Consider the following 20,817-nt stretch of genomic DNA (forward strand, 5'->3'; position numbering starts at 1 on the left):
TCCAACAAATTTGGTTTCCTGCTCTATCAGTTTGGCTGAAGAAGCGATCACATGCGCGGAAGTGCAGTAGATCTGCTATAGACTCAGGAACAACGATGACCTCCCTGATCACCACAATTTTAGCAAATGGGACCCTTTTTAACCCATGACATACCAGGTATGTCATTGGTCCTTTTGCATTTTTAACTACATAATATGCACTTATCTCTTTGAAGTAAAGACCGTGATTGAAATATAGTTTCAAAATAACAACTGAACTGGCAGTTAGTGTTCATTCTTTAATATTAGACCCTGCTGCCAATATATATTCATATTAGACCCTGCTGCCAATATACATTCATATTAGACCCTGCTGCCAATATATATATAAAATATTAGCCCCTGCTGCCAATATATATAAATATTAGACCCAACCTGATATATATTAATATTACACCCTTCTGCCAATGCAAGTATAGATCAACAGAACACACAATTCCAGCATTGCAGATATAGATCAACTGGAAATCACATGTAAACTCAGCACTGAGTGTATAGATCAAATAAATACATGGAAACAGCATTGCAGGTATTGATCAACTGAATAAGACATACAAACCCTGTATTTGCAGCTATACATAAATAATGTATGGAAACATAGCATAACAGATATGTATCAACAGAATAACACACAAAGCCAGCTTTGCAGGTATAGATCAATTGGAATTGACATAAAAACACGGCATTAAAAAGGTATATATAAACCCCCCTAAATTACAGGCATAGATCACAGGTCGCACACTCCAAAGCCAGCCCTGGAGTCCACACTGCCCACATAGAACCTGGCCAGCACCCAAATAACATGCATAGGACTTTTTACCCAAACAGCCCGGCCTGTGCCATCTAACCTTCTCCCTCCCCTCTCTATACCCCCCTTCTCACTATCTACCCTCTTTTGAAGTTCACCTACCTTGTGATGTCCTGCGGTGAGAGTGTGAGGCCTTCCTACTCTGCCGCGGTGCGCATATAGACGTCATATTCCGGCGATCAGCATGAAATGCCGGCACCGCAACCGAGCTAGAAGCCTCGTGGAGTAGACTGAGGGGCACCGAGTGGTTGCTGAAAACTTACTGCTCGGATTCCGGATTGAGGCTGCCTGGGACATGTGGTCACTCTAGACCGTGTCCCCCTTGCATGTGCAGGAGATATGTTTGGTCAAAAGTACTTACAATGATTTCAACCAGTGCTTGCCCGGTGAAAGTCATAGGGAGTCATAGTGATTTGTTGCTTCTTGCCACTGATTGGCTGCTTCAAGGAGCTGCAGGCTCTCTCTAAAGGTAAGTACCTTTTAATATATATATTTTTAAAGAATACGTATTATCTTTTATTTATGTAGTGCCAAAATTGTATGCAGCCCTTCCTACAGTCTATACATTAAAAGGGTCTGACAAAACTAGAGTAGACAGACCAAGACAAACCGATACAATAGGTAAAGGGGGATCATTACATCCTACAGGGCATATTAAAATACTGATAAAGTACTTTAATATGTAATCTTTTGGGCTGCACTGAGTAGTGGTGCATAGTGTGCGTGACATTAGGTGCTTGAATGCAATTAGAGCTCATCGGTCAGTAAGCGCATGCAGCTACGGTTGCGTAGGAATGAGCGAGTAGCAGAATTTACACAATGCCATTAGAATGCAGAGTTAGTTACAAGTTCTTTAGTAAACCAGAGGCGCCATAGGCCGACTCCCCACCCTCACAAACGCTTACAATTTCATTTCAAATAACAACAAAATAAATCCAGAGCCATTCGTTCCATTTGCATATGTTAACAGGCTACATTTTAATAGCACATTTTGCTTTTTTATAGCTGAATTTGGCTTTATTTTATCCCCTCGGGGTCCTTTGCTCATAAGGTGCTTGATAACTAAAAAGCTATTATTATTTTTTATAATATACTGCTGTCACGAGTGATTTAGCTCTGCAGAGAGACATAAAGATTCCCATTAAACATTTTGTTCCCCGACTGGCGAATTGGATTGGTTAATTCCTTCTAGCTGTGACTCGTTATATGTTTAAAGACTCGAGATTTCTATCACTGAATCAGTAGCCCATACGAATGAAGATTAAAACTTCCTCGGCAAGAAGAAGATGGATTTACAACCGGAATCAATGTGAGGTATAGATATTTTTCTGCAGAGCAAATTAACACTTATCGTACCAAAGAAGCCGACATAATGCATGCATCGTGTGAGATTTAAACCACTTTGTTTTTATATTAAAAGGTTAAAAAGTGTTAATATAGCAAACAAAAGAAACCACTACAAGTCCAAGACTTGATCTTGGCCGTCTATATGTGATAATAAAAGGAATATAAAAATAAGGGCTTCAAACACTGAGTGTCACTGATTGATATACTTACCAACTTTAGGGGTAACTGTACACATTATGTGGCAAAAGTCATGATATCACACGGTATGTGCTGCCCATATTATATGGTGTTTTTTTGGATGTCTCAATCTGTTCCATCCACTGAAGGACTGGTCTCCAACCCTTTGGCTTTATAACTAAGTGAACCAGCGTGGGATACGCTTGAACCCAGTATCTGGCTTGGAATGGCTTGAAGGACAGGAGAAGTGTTGGCTAAGCCAGACCCATCCTTTTTTACTTTCAAACTCGTGGATGACCGGAAGGTCTGCTCTATGCCCAGCTACAGCCAGCACTCCCAACTCTACTTGGTGCATCTTCAGAGCAGTCAACCTTCCCAAGAATTGAGGAAACTGGTGGGGACAGCAAATTAAAAAAACAATTGCCAAAAAACTCATCTCGAGCCGCAAATCTGTGGCAGTCATAACGGACTGGAGTATCTTTCTGCTGTCCCCTGATACGCCTGCTTAAATTTTGTTGGACGCAGCCAAGTTTCACTACATGGGAATTCCCAAGTCCTAACCGTACACATGCAGAATGTCCCACTGAACAGGAAGAAATTGTTTTTGTAGAAACTCCTGCTTTGCATTAGCGTATTCAGGCCTAGGCCCACTTCATTTCCGCACAGAGCCACGATTCCTTAAAAGGGGGTAGGAAACTGTGGTGATTCCTAAAGGTGTGGGTATTTTTGCCATACACCATTATTAGATATCAATAAAAACAAATAAAAATAGGAATAGTTTGTGAATAATTATATTATATGGCAGACATGAAAATAGCATTGTATAAATTAATAGGGGTAGGCCGGCACCTTCTAGAACAGGGGGCATGTAAAGCCAGGTAGCCCCCTGTCACCCCTCACCATAACTAATGTACACACTCACCTTGAACCTGTACTCAGGATTGGGACTGCCCCCTACCATTTGTGGCTTGCTTTCCCCTGTATATTATAAGGATGGTAAACATTCAGTCCTCTATAATATTTTTTTTTAAAGTCGTGTATGTGATAAAAAATTGCTGCAATATCTTATTTCTCAGATTCTAAAAGTCCAAAACAGCAAGTCTCCTCAAACACATGCCTAATGTAAAGTACCCCTTAAGGACAGCCATGGACTTTCAAGGCCATTCGAAAGTACTTTTGATGTAACAATTTATTATACGTAGAAAATATAGAATATTTTACGCCATACTTATATCTTGGTTAAACCTGTTATTTTTTATCATGCTATTTAATACTACCACCATTCTTGGAGCTGATCGTATTTCCCATTATATTGTTAATCACTGGGTGGCAGTAGAACATCATATTCCCAAACATAGAAAACATGGTGAAACGTAACAAACACAATTTAAAGAGCAAGTTCTTTATGATTTACGTTGAAATAAAAAATAACAAGGCTAGTTTTGTAGAGTGTGTGAGTACGCCAGACTAAGAATTGGGAAGATTTAGAGCTTATGGGCAGTTAAAGCAAGCTGTCACAGCATACCTTTTTGAGCCTTGGTGAATGAATATGGACTTCTTCCCTAGGTCTCCAATTCATGTTCCGCTTTCTATGAGCACAGGAGCAGCGTTTGTCCATACCTGCTGACCCTGCCGTATGCAAAACCACTTCCCCAAGGAGGGAGTTCTCTGTGCGTCTTACCCCTGGAGGTTCCTCAGTCATAGAGGATACCTTTTCTTAGGTCAACATAGAAAAAGACGCAGTGCCATATATATTTGGGTCCTCATGGTATAGGGGAGGTACACTGAGTGCAGAAGGTAGTCACACCAGAATAAAATTATATTGGTGAGAGCATCTCTCTACTGTCACTGGTGTAAGGATCTGGCAGCTTTGTGTAATATATGATCACCCTTGAGAAAGGCACCTAGCCGAAACGTTGCGGGATCTCTGTGATACAGCTCTCAAGTCTTTTTCTCTATATTACCAAGTATATATTATTGCTGTAAGCATCGCACTGATGCATATTGATGTGTTTCACTTCAGTACCATTTTGAGTAAATAGTTTGCATGTCACTTCTGGTATGGAACCCCTTGTTCTAGCCTTGTGTAATATTATACATTTTGGTGCAAGGTGGGACGCAGTTACACTTTTAACACCTGGTATTAACCGGTAGTTAGTGGAACACATAGCTTTATCACTAGTGATGCTAACATCCTAATCCCTAGGGGAAAAATCTATTATAGTTTCTACCCAAAACTGCTTAAACTCCGAACTGTTTGTGATTCTTAAACCTCCTAAAGTACAAACATTAAGTTGATAGATGTTCTGGTGCATTAAATTTAGTGACAACACAGTCTTTTTTCATTAGATGAAGAACCCTATAAATTACCATGATTTGTAATGCAGCATTTAAAAAAAAAAACGATTGTAGCATTAATGTTGCAAATGATGATCATTGTGGACTGCTAGCTGCTGGGTGATTAACAGGAAAACAAATGTGGACAAGTAAATAGCCCTGTGGCTACAAGAGACGCCATCGTGTCCCAGGCAGAGCAACATTTTGGAAAACTAAATGGTTTTCCTAATTATATAATTAAAACGGCTTTATTAATTTACTTGGAAACATAGAATTTGATGGCAGATAAGAACCATTCGGCCCATCTAGTCTGCCTGTTTCTTTCCTTCTTTAATCAGTCCTTGGTCTTGTCTTAGATTCACAGTAGCCACACGCCTATCTCGTTCATGTTTAAATTCCCTGGCTGTGTTGACCTCTCCTGCTTCTTCGACCATGTGTGTGAAATAAAGCTTCCTTACATTACATCTAAGCCTTTCTAGTTTTAGATTATTTTGACGGCTTTAGAGAGCCGAAATAACAATAAATACTCTTTATGAGTAAAGCAGTGACTCAAGAATTATCTTAACCATTTCAAGCAGAAAAGAGAGGAGGTCACCAATAAACCACTGCGAGGAGTAACCATGATATAAATTGCTTCATACTTGCAGAATGTCATTATTAAAACAATTGAAGGATTTTGTTGGCCCTTGCAGAATAAATGTACTATTATTATTTCTCCACACCTCTCCATCTGTATCCTCACACGCTGCTGGGACATTGCCAATGAAATTTCAACAGGCAGGCACTGAATTGCTTACTTTCCTACTCTAAGTCAGCTGGAGAATGTTCTTCTCCCCCCACTTTGTTTTTTTATGGCTGAAGCACTTATTCCTTTCATGTAGAGTTTACAATCATTGTGAAGCTGTCTACAGATGGCATTATAATTGTAAAGATAAATTAAGTATGCCCTACTTAACCATTTTTTTTTTTGAAGACCTTCTTTCCTTTTCTTCCCAACGGTATTTTGCCCATGATCAATTATATTGATTTATCAACTTCTCTCTGCCTATAATAGTCATAATATAAGAACCATTTAAATAGGGACATTTTTAATGTTCGGTTATATACTGAGAGAGCAAGAATGAATGTAGTCTATTCACTAAAGGGAGAGTTGTGTTTCAGCTCCTACACATCCAATCTCCATTAAGCTTCTGCTGATCCCATATACCGTATTTGCTCGATTATAAGACGACCCCACAAAATCTGAATATTAACTTATGAAAAAAAGAAAAAGCCTGAATATAAGACGACCCTGTAGGAAAAAAGTTTTACCAGTAAATGTTAGTTCATGTAAACTATGTGAACAATTGTTTGTTAATAAAAGCTATGATTGAGAAAGATATTTTGTTTTTATTTCCTTTTTTTTTTTTCAACCTGCCCCCCCAGTTATGCACATCTGCCCCCAGGCTTGCCACTCTGCCCCAGAAATGCCTTATACCCCATATATGCCACTGTGCCCCATGATACACCTTTTAACCTTCTATATGCCACTGTGCCCCATGATATGCCTTTGCTGCGGGGGATCTGGATCTTAGTCTCATAATCAGACCTATTTGAGGTCTGCTTATAAGATGACCCTGATTATAAGACGAGGGGTATTTTTCAGAGCATTTGCTCTGGAAAAAACCTCGTCTTATAATCGAGCAAATACGGTAGTTAAATCAGTGAGATTTAACATTAAGTAATGCATTATGTAGGGCCAGTTCAGCCATTACAGCTGGGAAAGGGGGCAGCGTTGGCCTATCATAATGAACAGTAAAGGGAGAGTTAAACGATAAATCCCTGTGTGTGTCTCTTTGTTATTAACGGAGCTAATGTTTAATCCATCTTTAAATAAAATAGTTGGACCACCTTACATCCCTTCATGGTCTAGGTGGTGTTTCAGTAAAACTTAAGGTACCATTACTGGCATATTTGCCATCAGCACATGGACACCACTGAGCTCTGAATTAGGGCAAGCATTGTTGAACGGCACAGTTTCCTTTAAAAATTGTATGCATGTTTTTTAGTAACAGACCCCAGCATTTTAAATGGTTAGAAGGACACTTTTGTAATAGGAATGTGGTTAGAAGTAGAGATGTATTTACCTTGGGTGCTCCTTAAGGCCAGATAAAGGGCAGTGCCCCCCCCCCCCACTGCTGCCCTTGTCATACCCTGGCGCTTCGACAAAATGTGCACAGTGCCAGGTACGCTATACTATGGCCGCTGTGGAGGCTTGGCAGAGTCCTTCATAATGTAAATGTGCTGGTTGGGGAGACCAGAGATCTCCGTTGTAACCGACCCATGAAGCAGTAGTGCACTGGGGGAGCTCAACAGGGTTATCTACCCTTTGTGTTAGAGGGACTATAGCCCTCTAACACTATTTATAAAGCATATTGTGTTGTCTCTACACACATTGCGTTACACAGCGATAAAAGTCACAATGTGTGTAGAGACAACACAATATGCTTTATAAATCGTGTTCTTTAAGACGCACAACTATTTTTTTGGACCTATAGCCTCATTTCCCCATTTCAAACCATGATGATCATCTTTTCTAAGAGCTCAAATGTTTGCCGAGTATGAGTAAATGAGTTACACAGCGATAAAAGTCACATTTACTCATACTCGGCAAACATTTGAGCTCTTAGAAAAGATGAACATCATGGTTTGAAATAGGGACACGAGGCTATAGGTCCCAAAAAAGGTAGTTGTGCATCTTAAAGAATAACAACACATAGTAGGTATGTAATAACAGTCTATTGACAGAGACAATGATTTTCTTCTTTTAATTTTATCCCCTCATCAGACTCCAAAAAAATATTTAGATTTTTACTTCTGACCAAAGATTCAAATCAAGATTAGTTCCCCCCCCCAAAAAAAAATCAGTATGAATGTCTACCATAACCCTTGCCCTCTTGTCACACTATGTCCGTACCATCAGTTGTAGAACACATGTTCGGACACATAGGCATTTGCTCAAGAGCCCTCAATTCCAGCAAATACAATCTGAAATAAACACAAGCTTGACCAGGCTGTTCATGGCGAGTTGAACAGACTAGCCAAGTCAGCAGCTCTGAATCCTATAGAAGCTAAAGAGCAGCAGCGAACATTACGTGTCTAACAGAGCATGAAATGCAGATCTAGACCTCGATATGGTAACTGATTAAGCAATTAATAACCACAGAGAATACAACATTTCCAATGTGACCTGGTATAACAAGGTAGTCAAAGTGTGTTATATCTGGCTTACAACGTCTGAGAAAACCTTGGGAGTTTCACAATATTTTGCTAACGATACATTACAATTTCATGCATATTTTCCATACAGGGCAATTAGAATCATTTAGACTATTCGGCTTTTCATATAAAAAAGAGCTTTTAGTTACTTTGCATAGTTGAGGCTGCTAGAGTTGCTGAGTTTTATCTGTGCATTACCCATCCAGCCACTAGATCCCGTAGGAGAAACTTGTCGATCATAGTCCGTCTCCCAAAGCAATCTCAGCGCTGGTACTGGAAGTGCACACCATCAATATGGTAGTGGATATGGGGGAAAATGTGAAAGACTAAACAGCTTGCCCCACAGACCATCTCGTGATTGATCTCACTATATACGCTGTGAACGGTGAAAAGCACGTTAGTGAACCGATTTCAAAACGATCATTCTTAACTCAAAATGGAAGTTAGTAAATGTTAAAGATACAAAGACTGGGATCACAGTGTAAGATAAAAAACAACAAATATTTTATTGCACGTAAAAACAGATAAGAAATGTTTCGACATATTTTCTGACAATCGTTTTTAATTGTAAATCCCCCCCCAAGTATCTGAGGAACTGACAGAATACCACCCGTATTAGAAACAAAAGAGAAAGGAATCTATAAAGATCACACGTGCTCAATTTAGGCTCTTGACAATTTGGTTTGGCACAGTTGGTGTCAATATTGGCAAATGCATACGTGCATTTCACAAGGCACAGCGACACTGGCTCACAAATGTTATGGAAGAAAAAAATATAAAACCCACAGCTCTAAAAAGAGAAGTCGAAGTAATTAGAAAGATATATCCGTCTTTAACAATAAAATGAAAAGCTCTGGTTTTATTTTTTGCCCACGGTAACAAGGCGACACTCGCTTAGATGCCAGGGTGAAATTTCCTGATATGTTCTCATGTTTGCTGTTTCCAAAATAAGAGAGCCAAGACCCTATACCATCCGTGCCAAATCCCAATGGTGCTTGGCTTCTTACACTAGTTTATTCTCCCTCTTTTCTCTGTTTAAATGTAATTGTGCAGCTGGTTGTACAGAAATACCCACATCCACAGGCTAGCATTTCCACGTTACCCAGTTGGTCTGTGTCAGATGCTTGGCAAGTGATATGGACGCGAGGATTATTTAAAGGGAAACATCAAATAAATCATTACAGGGTTAGAAAATAAATAAACTCTATCTATATGTTGCTGCCATTTCCCTGGTATTTTTAATAAAACATATCAATCTGTGCAGCTTATTAAACCAGTTCACGGAAACGATGTTCATCAGCTCACTCCACTATACTGACTTTTGAACCAAATACTTAGCAAATGATACAAAAATAATAGGCCAGCAATGCAAAGGGGGTCTGACACAAGCTACTTACAAGAAATGCAGGCAGTATTAACATGAGTCTGCTACTAGAAATATGCTTAAAGTGTCAGAAAAACCTGGAATAATAATAACTCTGCACTGTACCGATTATTGTTCCTTGGCTGTGCAGGATAACAAAGCAAGATTCATTCCCTATGTTTGGTTGTACAAGGATAGCAATCACCTATTCTCTCGTGCCGATACTACGGGTGGACCTGGGCTTCTTTTAAGGAAGAAAATAAACAGCGGTTGAAGCATTTCAAGTAGTCTCAAGAAAACTATAAGCAGACTGTATATAAGCAGTAAAGGACATCATGTTTAATGCCAGTCTTTGGTAACCGGATTAGTACAAACCAAACCATTTTGGAGTTCTAACAATGCCGTCTATTAGGAAAAAACGTACGTAGTTTTTCTCGGGTATAACATGATACGGGTAGGAAGAGATCACAATCTTAAAAGAGTCATGGATAAAAACAAACAGAATATAAAGTGAGTCAAACACTGTATTCTTTCGCCACACAGTAAAATAACTATATTATGAATGTTTAAGAATGTAAATTTACAGAAACCCCTGTGCTATTTACACGACACATGCAGTATCAGATACAAGGCCCACATTCGTAACGCAAACACTCCATTCAGATGATGAGGTTACCCCAAAAACATTCCTCTGCAAGAACTATATTGTTGTGGTCTCTGCCGGTGAATAGCAATCAATGCCACCTCTAGCTCTCGCTTTTGTGACTATTAGATCTTCTCTAAACCGTCCCTTTTATGACCCCTGCTGGGGATAGAGGATAAGCAGCAGCTGCGCAGGTTACCAGAGGGGCTATTGGTGGCATTGATGACGAGAGGGAGCAAGAAGCAAAGGGTAAGAGAAGTGGGATGCCAGTCCCTGTACATCCTAAGGGCACCAGTGTTATGGCACGGCACATTTAAAAGTGGTAAGTATATGAGAGTAACACAGAACCAGACCATTAACATAGTTCTTTGTAGTGGTGCAGGTACATAATAGGAGTTTAGTGTTGTCGAGAAAGTTGTGTGCAGTAGTAAAGGACAAATGGATTTCAGCAAACCTATTGCACAGCTGCAACACTCATCATCCCCTTCAAGAATTAAAAAAAAGCTTTATTCTTGCTTTAACTTGTGGCTTTAGATTAAAAAAATAAAATATAAACATTCTTATTACGAGCAGAGTGGCAACGGCTTATATTGACCTTATTCTGGCACTTTAAGGTAGTTATTTTGATCCGGAAGTGAAGATGGAAATGCCCTGCTCCTACGTCACTGTGACGGTAGAAGCTCCCTGTATGGACTCCATGACGGCTGTGAAGCGATTGCACAGATCGTACGGAGAGTGCGGCCGGATCTTTGGCGGCTCCTTTAACACAATGATTTCACTGGAGCAGTCCAGGAGCCGAGGAAGAAATTGTCCAAGTTTCAGTTGTAGACTCTCTGCAAAGCAAGAAAAAAACACTTGATACTTTATTTTGTGCCACGGTAATGATTTGTGATATTACACAAAAATTTGTCTTGGGTTATAACGGCAGAAGATGGTAAACACAATAAATGTGACTCAGGTGCAATGTTTGAAAAGTGGTCTTATAACTCAAGTAACCAGACTGTTCATTGATGAAAAGACCATCCCACGGGCTGCTGTGGTTTACATACCATTATTTAAACCGTGTGCCAGAATCAATTATTTTTACATAAACTCCAATGCATAATAATTTTATATACAAATGGACGCAGGGTTTGTTCAGTGGATCTAACAGAAAATCAAGGTTATCTTCAAGGACTTGATTTAGACAACCCTACAGATCAAAATCTATTTGGCATATACAGCTACTTGTTATGAGACCTGGTTTTGGAGACTTACCTGCTGTAGACACCATAACAATCCGTACGGATGGGCCTCGTGTCTCACAGACACAGTCTAGTGATTAGCACTTGAATATGCATTATTTAATAGGCAACAACTTTAAGACAATTTTGGTGAAGCTGCACCCAGTTTCCTCACCGCATCCTGCTGCTTGAAGCAGCCAATCAGTGGAAGGAAAGTGCTTTTCAACCAATGGGATCACTTTCTGCACATGCACTGGGGGGTTCTCATTAGACCCACTGGAATTCTTGGCCAAGCTAGCGTTGGAGATGGCCGGCAGTGAGTATGCAGAATCCCTCCATGTACAAGGAAGGGGAGAAAACCATAACCATTTGAAGAGAACACTGGGCCGCCATGTGCATCGAAGAGCATATGATGGCTGGAGTGTCCCTTTAAAGTGCATCAACACAACAGTTAAAAGTATTAAGAGAGATAATGTACGGGAATAAAACTTTGCCTTGATCGGTATGCGTGGTGTAAGAGTTTCTGGCACGGCACAAGAACAAAAATATGTATGAATTCTTCACTGTCTAATAAGTACTGCTCTGTGCTAATTTGTATCCCAGCCAACGTGCCTGCGACTCTTATGTCTGGAATTGATTGCCGGCAGAGACGGATTTCTGACAGCCCATTAATCTCGCTTCGCACGGGCTTGGAGGGACAATGTGTATTCTAATGTGCCATAAACTGAAATCGTTATGCTTTAATCTTCCTTAGGAAGAGGAGAGAGGGGGCCGTCAGTCAATAAATATGCAGGGATGTTAAAAGTGACACGGGTTATTACTGCGTCAACTGCTCGTGCAGCTTAAGAGGGGGTGAGGGGAGAGTTAAATCGCGTGAATGTCAAACGTGTGGAGGTCAAGCTTCGGCTTTACTTGTTTTGGTTTTCTTCTTAAAGTACTATATTATAAAAACGATGTGATTTCCTATAAAAAAAATGTAAATACCAATTCAGGGCATTTTAGAATTTAACCTTGTATGCCCATATGGACTGTTTTATGTGTTTGTAAACAGAGGATCTTTCTAGTTATTCCTCTAGAAGAGTGCAGATGCATTTCATTATCTATATACAGCAAACAAATTAACTGCACAGAAATCCTCTTATTACATTTCAAATTGCAGAGCGCCCTCCGGCCATTACCTGTAACGTGTGTTTAGTAAGAGAATGTGCGAGTATTAAAGTGCCGTACAGTCTTATTTCTTGTCCATTTCATAGAAGCACAGAATTTGATGGCGGATAAGGACTAGATGGCCCATGCGGTCTGCTACAAACTACTACATTAACATTACTGCCCACATTGTGCCCACATTTCTCACCGTCTATATCTTGACCCAGGTAGGAGCACCAGCGACTTCTCATGTCTTCAATAGCAGACAAGTCTTCCTCTGAGATTTCGTTATTGAAGATAAGGTGCATACACGGGATGATCAGATCATTCATAATACCAACGCCTTCAGACACTTGCGCCTCTTGGCCACTCTCAAAAAGTCTAGCAGCCATTTCATTCAGTTCCTGTGGAATGCACCAAATGTTTACTACGCAGAAGCTTACAGACTGGAAAAATTCAAGGACTGGTCTACATTATACCCAACAACGCGAGAACATATGTTGACGTGCTCTGATCACCCTTATGTAGGCTTTATCCCAATCCAGTCCACTGCAGTTGAAGGAACATACATGTCATACATGGAACTTCATGCAAATCAGTGCTGGCATTTCCTTTTTATACAAGTTAGAAACTCACACTTCGTCTCGTCCCCCTATGCCTGTCTCCCCGCACAAATGAAGTAGTACTCAGGAACATATGCTGTTTTATCAGAGAAATGGGAAAACTCCCATAAAGACTACTGTTCTTTTGATACAACCCATCAGTGCCCCGAGTACAAGCTACAAGGAAAAAACCTGCTTTATTAAAAACCTTCACAAGCCACATGAGAGAAACAGTTCGTGGTGGTGACCATCATCAATCTTAAAAAAGAGTAAGAAATGCTAAATACTCACGAGAAGGCATTTTCTTCTGTATAACTCAATGAGTCTGTTTTCTACTCCGCGGCTGTCTCCTGAACTCAGCAGAGTGTTGTTACACTGATGGGCATACACGAGATACGTCAGGGCTTCCTGACACCTGAAACAGCAGCAGTCGTTATGGCATTTTCCGCTTTAGACTGGGATTAGTAAAAGGTTAAATCCTTCCTATTTTGTCATCGTCAGAGAAACACAATTGTCAACAACGTACAGCAAATGTTTCATTGCCTTTACATGGAAAAGTTAAATATATCTAGGAAAAGGTCACCATTGGAGTTCAAGACTAAACCGAATCTGATCCAAGAATTCCTTTTTGTATTGGATTGGTTAAAATTAAATGGAGTTTACAATCCGCACGTCTTTTTGCATCATGGATGCTAGATATAAAAAGTATAAGATCATTTGTTATTATTCTTTCATTTATCTGTTGAAACACAATTAATAATGTAACGTTACGTTTCAATCTTCACCTACTTTCCGTTCTGGTAGAGCTCCAATCCAGTCAGGAGATACACCGACACCTTCCGAAACAGGCTGTAGTCTTCATGCCACTTCTATACGAAATACACAAATTATTAAAAAATAAAGTGTAAGAAAAGCATTTCGCTCTCTTCCCTGACAAAACATAATATCAGATTATTACGGAAGAGGCCGTTATTACCTGATCATGAGAGGAGAACACCAAACAGTGTTAATTACTTCATTACAGAATATCATTTAAATTAAATTGCTACAGCTGGAGAACCAACAAGAAATAGTAAAATAACCGCTAATCTTTACCTCATATTCTTTCATATCCATATCATTTGGCCCAATCTCCTTCAGTTTTGCTCGCGCCACCTTCATGATACTTATTGATCTGTATCGGGGGGAAATAACCAAACAAATAGAGCCAGTGAGCAGGGGTCCGGGTAGCAGAGAACATTGCGTAGGCACCTAAAGCCACCATATTTCAGTATGACAGCTGCCATCATAATGCACTAGAGGTTCAACACCATGGGATGTGACTTTGTCTAGACTTGGATCGTTGTTCAACCACACATCGGAAAAACAAAAACTAATGTTTCGTATTGAAACAATTGGTAAAATATGAAACCCAAAGCCATACTATATATACTAGGTCACCAGAATGAGGAATCTGCACACACACAAAGGAACTCAGGTGCTTAACTGTACTATACTATAGTATACTATATATATACTAGACTGCTATTATTATATGATGAAAAAGAGTCCCGTAAACAAATTACGAGCATCATTGATCGCCTCCTAAACGCTTTTAAAATGGGCGTCCGCCGACTTACAGTGTATGGCGGACATTGACGCCCCGCATTCAGTAATGCCCAGACATGGCCCCTGATGCCAATCTCGGCATTACTGAATGCCTCGACATTAAGGCATTACAGCAACGCCATTTAAGCGAGGAAAGTGATTGTTGATCACTTTCTAAGCTTTTTTTAATTTAATGACGGTCAAAGGTCGTTAACAGACCGTTTTTGCGGGACGGCCCTGAACCGTCAAAGGTCATTAAGGGGTTAAGAAGTCCCATGCTGTATACTTAAATGTAGGTTAGCACTGACACAAACCTGGTTTTATCTCCTTTTCTTCCAGTAATCGACCTTTATTTGCAGATCTGGAGGCGGCCATTGCTATCAGTCATGTGATATTTTAGGGGATTTTCTCTGCTCAAACACCACACTTAGCTCATTCTTTACGTCAATGATACGAGGTCCCTTCCTACGCATACTTTTGATTAGTTAGACTATCCGGCTGGATTCTTAACAATACTGCTTAGCGCAGGCAATATGATAAGGAGTTAAAGTGCAGAGCTGGAATACATACAAACGGCTAATACGCAACTTCTTGAAAACATTATGCACAAACTAGAACTGTTTCAAAAATGAAAACAAACACATTCTTAATCTGATACAAGTAATAAAGATATTGGTGGGAATTCCCCTTTAACACAGGTCTAAGAAATAATGGGCAGCAGACCTGGACATTTTGGTAGAAATGTGCCAAAAAAAATGAAAAGGCTGATTTCTTAATTTAAGGAAAGGTTTTTTTGGCAGAAGGAAAAGGCAATTTTTAGCTCACCTTTCATCGTAGCTGAGATTTTTGTCAGCAAACTGTTCTAAGAGCGTCCGTTCGAGCACCCGCTCCGGGGCCTTGTTTTGAAAGAAGTACACCAGGACGTGCTGCAGACGAGGGTCACTAGATGGAGACGGACTTTCTTTTGAAAGCTGTAAGAGGCGGGAATATTCTTCGTGGAATGCCTACAAAAGAGACCTAGTGATAAGCTTCTGTACGCATGATAAACACCGGAAACCACAACTATCATCAGTAACATTAGTATCAAGACCACACGCATCCTGGCACCAAACATAAACATGTTTTAGGCCCTCGTATGTCCTGGCGTGTTTGGTGCCCCATCTTCTTAAGATCCTTTAACTGAAAGCATTGCTTAAACACCCTTAAAACATCCCAGTGTATTTAAACCAGACAATAAAGCAACACAGTGGACGGGATGATTACAACATATAACCAGGGTATAACCAGTTTTACTTTCACCCAAGGTTGCTTGGTACAAGTGTGAAGAATCTGCGTTTTTTTAGGTGTAGCTCTAGATAAACTGACACGTAATTGTCCTGGACTGAATACGGGTCAGGGCAAATATATTCAAACCTCACTTAAAGTCTGACCCTGACATTTGGTTTTCTCATTTCAAAACATAGCGGGAATGGCTCCTGTTTGAAAACGAAAGCAAAATCATTGAAGGTGCCAAATCGACATGGAATCCAAGCTACAGTAATCAACCCAGCCGCAGGTTCAATATCATGGACATTACCCGACATCTGTACTTACAACCAAACCGTTTTCATCGCGGTATAATGCCAGCAAAATTGGCTCAAGGATGTAAGGGGAAAACATCAGTAAATTGTCTCTGGCGCGTGACACTGTTTATCAATTATATTCATCATGTATTTTACTTTTAAGGTAAGTTGGCATTTTTCCGTTTGTTTAGCTTTAAAAAGCGGTTACCGAGCTCTTTCATTTGAAAACAATGTGATGACTGCGTTACTCAGTTACCCAAGTCTGTCTTATTATAGAGATGTACGAATATCTTTAAAATATCTCTTTCTGCATTCTGTACAGTGCTGGATTGCATTCAAGTCATAGATCACCAAGTCTTCCAGTAACGTGAATATACGAGACCAAAAGTACCCAATAATGATTTTTTTCTTCAGTTTAAGGATCTACATTCTGGTTTATATATAATAATGTTTGTTGGACAGATGCAGGTCGATCCCCTTTTCTGGTGTGCAAATACTGGTCACTCCAGCAGTATGATTAAGCCGTCATTTCTATTTTAAATCTAAATCCCATTTTTTCTCCTTGCCCCATTAACCTTCATTCGCTTATCCCATGCTCTCTACCTTCTCCTAAAGAAAGCAGTCATGGGCGTCTGATCTTCCCAAACTCCCCGGTGTGCTAAGCTGCAGATCAGCGCTAAATAAACAGAACTTCACAAAAATGACATTTAGTAAATGTGGACATAAACCAGCCTCTTTTTTTGCAGGCCGAAGCATCGCATGTCTCTGTAGGTGAAAACAATAACATAAACCCATCAAATAACACAAAAGTCCTTCTTAATACAAGGTCCAAGGCTGCAAAGAGCATGCCGCTAACAGAAAGGGGGTCTGAAGATTTTGGATTGCTTTGCCTTTAAGGTGTTGCTACATAATTACAAGAAGCACAGAATGAATCTGTCTGAAAACGGATTTTTAACCTCAAAAGAGAAAGCTCTTTAGAAAAAGCCACAGACATCGTCAGCTACCTTTCAAGCTCTGAAAACCAATTTACGTCAAGCGCGGGATGATTCTGCATGGTACAGCCTAAAATTATCTTGCTGGAACCCAAGCGGCTCTCTGCATATGCATGCAGCGACAAAAATAGATGTTCCACCGGCTCAAAAACAAATTTGCATGTTTTTGCAGATGGAACAATAGCGGAGCTGACAGTGCTTTTCACAGAACAAGAACAGCTAAAAATTCCAAGCAAATGTAATCGCTCCACGGTGGCAAAGATCCCACACATGTGCCAGTCAACAAAACCTTGCTTCTCGACTCTTTGTGGGCTAGCCGTCCAACTAGCCTAAACCCATCTGTTCATTCTGAGCAGAGGCCAGAGCTTGGATCATACCATCAATGGCACCAGAAAAAAATATTAATATACTAATATAAGTATTAATATATCAGACAGAAATCAGGTCACTGGAAAACAGTTCAGTTGGCAAATAATTTAGGGGTTAACAAGGACATTTCATTTTAGGGGATATACACATTCACTTAGTGCTGGCATTTACTAATCGTTAGCGAGGAGTTCGTGGGTGTGTAGAAATCATCCGATCGTCAAATGTGATCTAAAGCCTCATCGTTTAAGTAACGCATTGGCTTTCAAGCTGTGGTTTGTGGTGCCTCAAGATGATACAAGGGCGTAGAGCGGTACGAAATTGTGCTGTGTTAGCACCTTGTATTACGTTTTATGTTAAGAACGCTGCGCAGTTTTTGAAAGATTTGCGTTAGCGCAGTAACGACGAGGAGCTCAGAAATCCTCTAAAGTATCCCAAGTTACAAAAGTTCGGGAGACACTAGAGTATCGGGCACAGTAAATCTGCGTTTCCACACATTATGACAAAAAGATTCTTGTTTATTTTTAGACTACATCAGCACAAACATATCTAAAAAGGTTGCTTGAAGCTGTAAGTCGTTCAATGTCTGTGGTTACAATTAGTATGAACCACAGCAAACGCCATTAGTAAACACAGCAAACGTGTAAACTGTGAGTCCACAACCACCTCAGTATCTCCGATGATCAGAGTGTTAGGACAAAGACAGTCTTATGATATACCTTTACCAGCCCTGCTTCAGGCCCATCTCGGTCAAAGACAGGACGGGCTTTGAGAATTGCCAATATAACGCCTTGCATTGCAGGGCAGAGCATCACCTGGTACAAGAAATGAATGAAAAAGTAAAACAAAGAGTGCAAAAGAAAGAAGAAGAACATAATAGAATCTAAGAAATATCACAAAGCAAACGGCAGAAGAATAGGTGATGCACAAGAAAGAAAGGTTTATTTATAGGTGGAAACGGAGGAAAGCTGTTTGTCCCTATATGATCTCTGCCCGCTATTTAATGGGTGCTCTGATGCCATTATAACTCCTGTGACCCAGAGGAGATAGTTATGCAGGGTTTGTGCTGGAAGATGCCTTCTCTTGGGGGCTTTGATATCATGAGCAATATTTTGGCTACTAACTGGATCTGCAAAGGGCCATATTAATGCACCCGAGTATTTTAACCAATGTAATACAAGCATTAAATGCCATAGATCATGCGTTTTTTTAAATATAATTCCTCAAATCTTTCCACATAACTCTTGGCGTATGGATTTATCATTCTTGCTATACTATGAAACTGCTGAACAGGGTGGAGCAGTGGAGTTAACGGGGTTTGAGTTCCCGCATTCTGTACCTCCTCGTTATAGCCATCGGAATCGGATCTAACGAGTATCTTTCCCACACTGGGGATTTCCACTTCAGAAAGCCGAGAGCTGGGCTGTTGCTCCGCCACGGCCTCCTGCCCCTTGGGGCTGGCTTCCGGATCGCTGGCCTCGTCTGGCTCTGGTTGTGTTGGCTGGCACAACAGGGAAGGAAGGCAGGAGAAGGGAAGACAGTAAAAATAACAGAACTGAACAAGTAGACATAAAGAGGTATGTTTGTATTTAGCGAATCTGAGCGAAGACCCTCTATGGGAATTCCGGATTATCAATATTGTGGAGGTTGCTTGGCTGCACGGGAACTTTTTAACCCATCAAAAAGTGTACCAATAATACTTAGCACAAAGCTAAGGAACCAACGCACACAAATGTAAAGTCACCAACGAAGCTGGAAACATGACCCAGAAACTCATAAAAGAAGCGACCACAGAACAAATGCAGACAAAAATCCAAACCACGACATTATCAGATCACCTTCATCAGGCAGATATACAGAATTCATAGACTAACTGTACCTCTTACCTCTTTCAAAGCTGCCTCTACGCCATCTCTTTCATACGATTCAGCAGTTTTGGTGATGGCCAGGGCAGTTTGGTCTTTGTTGATCATGGCATGTTCTGATGATAAAGTCCTGGCACCTTCTTCATGGCTTGGTGCGGACACTGAAAATTGGAAAACAGCACGAGAAAGTATAGCGAACATAAGAATAAGCTTAACAAAAAGTATAAAACATATCAGTAAAGTTTGGGTGAGCTAGAACAAAATAAAAATTGCAGAACATAAATCTAAAATCTAAATTTCACACAAGAGACAAAAAGTTTATTTTTCCCATTAAATGTTGGCTCAGCCTCTGCTACATTTTAACAATATGTCGTACACATATGATTTATTCATTAAAGTGGTTAATTTGCATATGTGGCTCTAAAGTGACAGTAAAAAAATGTACACAGTCATGTACAAGATTATACATATATTATATATATTTTATAATATATATTATATGTAACAAAGCGTGTGTGCTTATGGATAGTAGATATGAGGCATGGCTTTGCATGCACTTTATCACATTGGAGACAAGGGGTGGGAGCGGGGCATCAGAGAAAAAGTCCTACAAACGCTGAGGACAACCAAGTGCCCCTCGGTGGGTTCAGGAGGAACCGGTTGCACGGTTGGCACATATTACTGCTGCTTATCTCTTTATGCCAACTTTCCCGCATCGAATATTCTCGCGTTACATTGCATAGCGGCAGAGATGAGCACGATCAAGACAAGGTTTCTAAAGTTAAATATAGAAACCATGGAGATGATACAGCATCTGCGACAAACATACTTAGTGTATGAATCTTATCTGGATTTTGACTATTTTTCCACTGCTAGTCATGATTTTGGTGAAATAGCGGACCATAATTTACAGAACAATAATAACCTTACTGCTAACTAATTTAACTTGTAAAGGGCGATTAAACGGATGCTTAAAACCAGAGGAGAGCGGTGTAAAAACCATGGCTTTTTGGTCTGAGGTTGCTTTCCACCACATGAAGCTCAGTGTATCTGCACCGACGGCGTTGTGGATCAAGTAACATATCTTTCATCACTCACCCTCACACCGGACAGACAGCTCCTCGGGCTCCGTGGCTGCCACGGGCTCCATCTGGGGGATCTTGCAGGAATGAGCTTCCTCCCATTCCTCCACTTCATGCTCAAACCTTTGGTTGTCCTCGCTCACATAATGTTTCAGGACAGGAGGAAGACGTTCAACATGATCCTCCGGCTGTCCACATTCATTATCTATAAACAGCAACGATACATAAAAAAAATTTAAAAAGACAAGGTTAGAAGAATTATTATTTCTGAACTAGTTCATGGTGCATTTGCGGTTACCCCTTCCAGCTTTAAAAACAAAATTCCACAGAAAATGCTAGAGACTAAGACTGAATTCAATGATGAAAAGGGAGATAAGAGAAGTTTATGAGGACAATAGGAAGCGACAGAACAGTATTATT

At 40.2% G+C, this 20,817-nt stretch overlaps 1 protein-coding gene across 4 annotated transcripts in view; it reads right to left on the bottom strand.

Moving 5' to 3' along the window:
• Positions 1-10,473: 10,473 nt before the first annotated feature.
• USP28 (ubiquitin specific peptidase 28) overlaps positions 10,474-20,817 on the bottom strand; it is a 32,662-nt gene continuing 22,318 nt past the window's right edge. For 2 of the 4 annotated variants that reach the window (XM_053451577.1, XM_053451576.1), the window contains exons 17-26: positions 20,414-20,602; positions 19,337-19,476; positions 18,790-18,951; positions 18,170-18,265; positions 15,356-15,534; positions 14,039-14,117; positions 13,733-13,812; positions 13,235-13,358; positions 12,550-12,745; positions 10,474-10,805 (exon numbers count right to left, since the gene is read on the bottom strand). In XM_053451577.1, coding sequence (XP_053307552.1) covers positions 10,630-10,805; positions 12,550-12,745; positions 13,235-13,358; positions 13,733-13,812; positions 14,039-14,117; positions 15,356-15,534; positions 18,170-18,265; positions 18,790-18,951; positions 19,337-19,476; positions 20,414-20,602 — 1,421 coding nt within the window. In that variant the 3' untranslated portion in view covers positions 10,474-10,629. The remainder of the gene's footprint in view (positions 10,806-12,549; positions 12,746-13,234; positions 13,359-13,732; positions 13,813-14,038; positions 14,118-15,355; positions 15,535-18,169; positions 18,266-18,789; positions 18,952-19,336; positions 19,477-20,413; positions 20,603-20,817) is intronic. The other 2 variants (XM_053451579.1, XM_053451578.1) reach the window with 1 other exon arrangement.

This window comes from Spea bombifrons, chromosome 12 (assembly GCF_027358695.1).
Source record: "Spea bombifrons isolate aSpeBom1 chromosome 12, aSpeBom1.2.pri, whole genome shotgun sequence".
Lineage (NCBI taxonomy): Eukaryota > Metazoa > Chordata > Amphibia > Anura > Pelobatidae > Spea > Spea bombifrons.